Raw genomic sequence first — 5341 nt, forward strand, 5'->3', positions numbered from 1 at the left:
GGTGAGAGAGGTAAAGAAGAAGCCAAAGGTCACTGTGTCTGAGCTCCAGAGATGGAGATGGGAGAAAGTTCCACAAAGTCAACTATCACTCCAGTCAGGGCTTCATGGCGGAGTGGCTGGATGAAATCCTCTCCTCAGTGCCAGACATGTGAAAGCCTGCATATAGTTTACCAAAAGACACATGAAAGACTCACAGACTGAGAAATAAGATTCTCTGGTCTGATGAGATGAAGATTGAACTTTTTGGTGTTAATTCTAAGAAAACCAGACACTTCTCATCACCTGCCCAATACAATCCCAGCAGTGAAACATGGTGATGGCAGCATCATTCTATGTGGGTGTTTTTCACCTGCAGGGACAGGACGACTGGTTGCACTTGAAGCAAAGATGAGTACAGAGAGATCCTGGAAGAAAACCTCTTCCAGAGTGCTCAGGACCTCAAATGGGCCGAAGGTTCACCTTCCAACAAGACAATGACCTGAAGCACACAGCTAAAATAACAAAGGAGTGACTTCAGAACAACTCTGAAACCATTCTTTACTGGCCCATCTAGAGCTCTCACCTAAACCCAATTGAACATCTCTGGAGAGACCTGAAAATGGCTCCACCAATGTTCACCATCCAAACCTGACAGAACTTTATAGGATCTGCAAGCAAGAATGGCAGACGATACCCAAATCCAAGTGTGAAAAAGTTGTTGCATCATTCCCAAGAAGACTCATGGCTGTACTAGATCAAAATGTGCTTCTACTCAATACTGAGCAAAGGGTCTGAATACATATGACTGTGATATTTCAGCTTTTCTTTTTTAATAACTGCGAAAAATTCTATTTGTTTTTTCTGTCAAGATGGAATGCTGAGTTCATTCATGAGAAATATTTTTGATTTTATTAAATGGCTGCAATAAAACAGCCATTTTTTTGGGAGGTTTGACCTTTCATGACATCTGGAAACATTTATCAATATATTTAAAATGAAAATGGCACAAACAAAGTTTTGCCGCACAAACGTTTGACATCAATTTTGTTAGATTCGAAGACAGTGGGGCAACTTTACTGAGGTCTTCAAGAAACAAAAGAAGTTCAGTTGCCTTCCACTTAAGCACTTAGGGGTGAAAGGAGTTTAATGCTTCAACACACCACAACAATTTGGATAATTTGTTACTCCAACTTTGTGGGGATTTTCTGGATGCCCTACTTCTTGTTCCAAGGAAACTGCATATCAGCAAACAAGATGAGGTGCATAAAAGCATGGATGACTAAGTTTGTTGTGGAAGAACTTGAGAGGGACGCACAAAAACCTGATACCACCTGAGAACAACTTTGGAATAAATATGGCTTACATCTTAATTTTCTCATCCAATATCAGTGTCTGATCTCAGATGCACTTTATATTTGGAAGACACATAAGGCCCATCTGTCCTAACAATGGTGAGAATAGCCAAAAAGGTCATAAATAAGCAGAATAAGCAGGTACGCAAACACTCGGCTCAGTCACGGAGATCATTTCTATGGTGGAAGTTGCACAATTAGTGAAATATTTTAGTACTTCATCAATCCAACAGAAAGCTAGGATTTCTGGGAGCTCACACAACAATTCAACATTTTAATTCTTTACCAGAAGTCATACAGGATTAAACGTCTGGTCCTTGAATAAGGAATAAGTTGAATAAGGACTTTTCAATGGTAAATTAGAGAAATGAGACACTTTGTGAGATAAAAAAAAGAGTTTTAATATTCATAACTAGTATAAGGCAGTATCTTGAGCAGCATTATAGTGTATTAAAGGCACAGGATTAACTGGGACATGTTTAATTGTGTCCAGAGGCAGTCCTAGTCTGTTTGGCGAACTGCCTTTTGTGGTCCCCTCCTCAATGAAGTTGCTGATGGGTGGGGAGGGGGGTTAAAGTTCAGTTTGACTTTCAGATCCTCTGTGCGGCGGCCCATGTTGCCCATATCAGAAACCGCCACTTATTGTGTTACTGTGTTTTAAAAAAAATACATTTAAAATATATGCTTTCCTGCTGATGTAATGTAACAGATGCAATAATACATAATAGTGAGATTTTTCATCCTTTACATGAAATAAAAGCCATAGTCTGAGAAATTATAGAGTAATTGCTGTAGAGTCTTTGATAATGAAGGACAAAGTGCAGAAGTTGACATGAGGAAGCAGTTACATTGAGCTCACAACCTGCTCGTCATCTTGTCAAGGAACTAAGGACTAACTGTCCTGCTGGAATAAAAGTAGCAGCACGGTGGGTTTGAGTCTCAGTGTCCCAGTGGGCGGTCATCATACGTGCTGTACCGCTTGATGTGGATTCTGCGGACGCGCTCGCGTAGCTCCGTCCCCCCAGGCCCTTCCTCTTCCTCACTTAGAGAACCACAATTAATGTAGCTTCGCCGGGTGGCCTCCAGCAGGGAGTTGTCTGGAAGTGGCAAGGTCTCATAAAGTAAAGTGTTCAGAGTTTCCTCATAGATGCGAGCTTCAGGGAACTCCACCTTTCACAGACAATGTAGAACTTATTCAACACCCCATAGAAATTTTAATTGTACATTTTTACAACCGTTTACCCAGCATGATTTAAAATATAACTAGGAAGCTCCCAACCTGGATGTTTTTGTCCCAAATCTTAATAACTGACAGCAATAAGATAACATCCAACTTGTTCTGTCAGTATTTACACTCACACTTGACCCAAAATGACATGACAGCTGATGCCATTTTTCTTGACATTGAGTGATATATCCTGCACTGTCTGCCTGGCAGCCTGGTTATCTCAATTTGAAAAGCCCCTGTATAACTCTAGCTTTTGTTTCCATCTCAACACATACAGATCTGGTCTTTAATAACCTCATGTCTTGCTACTGCAGACCAAAGCAGTTAGCTGACATGATAAAAGCTTATGTTAATGCTTACTTTCCTGTGATAGGACCTGCTTATACTTATGAATAGGGATGTGTGATATGGCCTGAAATTCATTTCACGATATCTATTGTGATGGGTGGCGATAATATATATCATAATATGTTTTTGGTATAAAACTTAAAATGGAAACAAAAAAATAAATCATAAACTAATTGAGTCTAGTAAGTGTTAAAACTTTTTTTTAGGTTTAGTGCATGGATAGTTTTTGTGGATGTTATTTATATGCAATGTTTGTAACCATTTTGTTTTATGCTGCTGCTCATCATTGCCAGGTATCCCTTAAAAAAGAAAAAGAAGAAAAATCCCCATTGCTTTCTTCTACTGAAATATCCTATTTTCAACATATGACATAATTAGTGTGAACCTTTTACACCCCCAAACCCTGCTATCTCTAACATTCACCTTGGTCTGCTTCTTCTCTGTGGCGTAGACGATGGAGGTGCAGCAGACCTCCGCCAGCTTGCGACCCTGACCATAGAAGGACCAGCAGCAGATCTCGTCTCCGATCACGTCTTTAAAGAAGAGGACACGGCTGTTGAAGCTGAGGGACAGCCTGTCAAACAGCTCGATGTTCTTCAGCAGGTTATCGTCCGAGTTGCTAAGGAGACAGAAGCAAGCCCATATAAATGGTGAGTTTATATACCTTGTTTACTTTGTTTCCCAAGACCAGTATGTACGCATGTATGTCATAATCAGTCCAGTATACTGGCTGTTCTATAAGAACTGATCTATGTCAGAAAGTGTTCTCACCTGGTATAGGAGTACTTGTTGTTGCTTCTGTTGTACAACAGCTTCACTACAGGCTAACAGAGGCAGGAAAAGCCATGGATTATTATTTCTGCTTCAATTTCTCAATCTCTCAACTACAAGTTAATCTTAAACCAACATCATCTGAATGTACATACTTAAGCATTTTATAATCAAGTAAGCATGACTAACTGGAAAGGATAGAGAATGTAAATAAATATATACACATAAATATTATTTTTATAATATACAGTTTTACTTTTTTTCCTTTCAATATCTGAGGTTAATATCGTTCAACACCAATCAGATACCAGAAAAACAAAAATGTTTTGTTTTTAAAAATACAGACAAATGTACTGAACTACAAATTTATTTGATAATTCTCCACCACTACAGCACATTTTAATACAATAGCTTCACAAGCTTGGTCAAACATGGAAAAACAACACAACTTTAATTTATTCGGTCAGAACAATAAGGAATAGAACTGTTAATGTAAAATAAATAAAGCATGATGTCTCTCAGACCACAAAACCTTTAATTAGACCGAGTAGATCTGTCCTTTTGGATCAGGAACATTGTCACAGATATCCGATCTAGAATATTTTTCAAAATTGGGAACAATACAGATTAACATCAGAACAGCGAATCTCTAATTATTTTTGGGCCATTTACTGGTTTAAGACATAAGAACATTTCCTTCAAATGTTAATAACTTGATTTTAATCAGAAAAAGCAGGCACCTGACCAGCATGGCCAGGTGCTTACCTTTGAGGATGACTGGACGAGCTGTTCCTCTTCTTTATAGGAAGTAATCACAGGTATGACACACATAGGTTGCTCTTTATTGCCCTGTACAGAAACAGACAGTTCTTGTTTTATTGGAAACAGATTGATTGATGAGCCACAGCTCATTCTCACCAGACCAGGATCAGAACTACATCTACATACTGCTAAGGATAGTAACTACCAGTAAAACTGTAATTTTCTTCTGCAGAAGCCATTCTTTTGTCGTTCTCCATGTATGCTCAAAATCACCTGAGGCCTACAAATAAAATCCTAAATCACCTTGGTTAGTTTACAAGCATCCACCTGAAGGCTCTTGGTCAAGCTGGATGCTATTTGGAACTGTTAATAAAGTCATCGTCATTAATGAAATTTATTTGAGGTGCATTGAGATGTGAACTTTGATCATTTTGAAGATGATCAAGATAATTGTCAAGAACCGATTATACTGATCAGTCCCTCCAGTGTTTCACAATTCCACGATCGTGAAAATTAAAGCAAAATCAACAGATTCCTGCATTATTTTTTATTTTTTGCCCTAATGCTTAACTGTGAGTTTATTGCAAATATTACACAAGTAAATGTACATCTATGAATAGCTGACTCACCATATAATGGTGACATTATTTCTTACTTCTACCCAGGAGTCGCAATATCGGAATTTTTCCATCTTTGACCGGATGTTTTAAAACGGTGACGGAAGAATATGAAGACCATCCGTCATTTCGACAAGAGATGCACAAATCTGATATTAATATCTGTATTGGTACTACGGGTGCACCAATTTATTGGCCAGCCAATTTATCAGTGCCGATTTCCTTTTGGGAGATCGGTGATCGGCCGATTTTTTTACGTGTGAAGCAGATCTTATCCACCGATG

At 38.6% G+C, this 5341-nt stretch overlaps 1 protein-coding gene across 3 annotated transcripts in view; it reads right to left on the reverse strand.

The window, feature by feature from the left end:
* Nucleotides 1-1585: 1585 nt before the first annotated feature.
* tnfaip1 (tumor necrosis factor, alpha-induced protein 1 (endothelial)) overlaps nt 1586-5341 on the reverse strand; it is a 20244-nt gene continuing 16488 nt past the window's right edge. The window contains exons 3-6 of one of the 3 annotated variants that reach the window (XM_015023977.1): nt 4444-4527; nt 3679-3731; nt 3331-3526; nt 1586-2501 (exon numbers count right to left, since the gene is read on the reverse strand). In XM_015023977.1, the coding sequence (XP_014879463.1) occupies nt 2271-2501; nt 3331-3526; nt 3679-3731; nt 4444-4527 (564 nt within the window). In that variant the 3' untranslated portion in view covers nt 1586-2270. The remainder of the gene's footprint in view (nt 2502-3330; nt 3527-3678; nt 3732-4443; nt 4528-5341) is intronic. The other 2 variants (XM_015023980.1, XM_015023978.1) reach the window with 2 other exon arrangements.

The sequence above is a fragment of the Poecilia latipinna genome, unplaced genomic scaffold (genome assembly GCF_001443285.1).
Source record: "Poecilia latipinna isolate Pla-1442-1.1 unplaced genomic scaffold, P_latipinna-1.0 Scaffold3478, whole genome shotgun sequence".
In the NCBI taxonomy this organism is placed as follows: domain Eukaryota; kingdom Metazoa; phylum Chordata; class Actinopteri; order Cyprinodontiformes; family Poeciliidae; genus Poecilia; species Poecilia latipinna.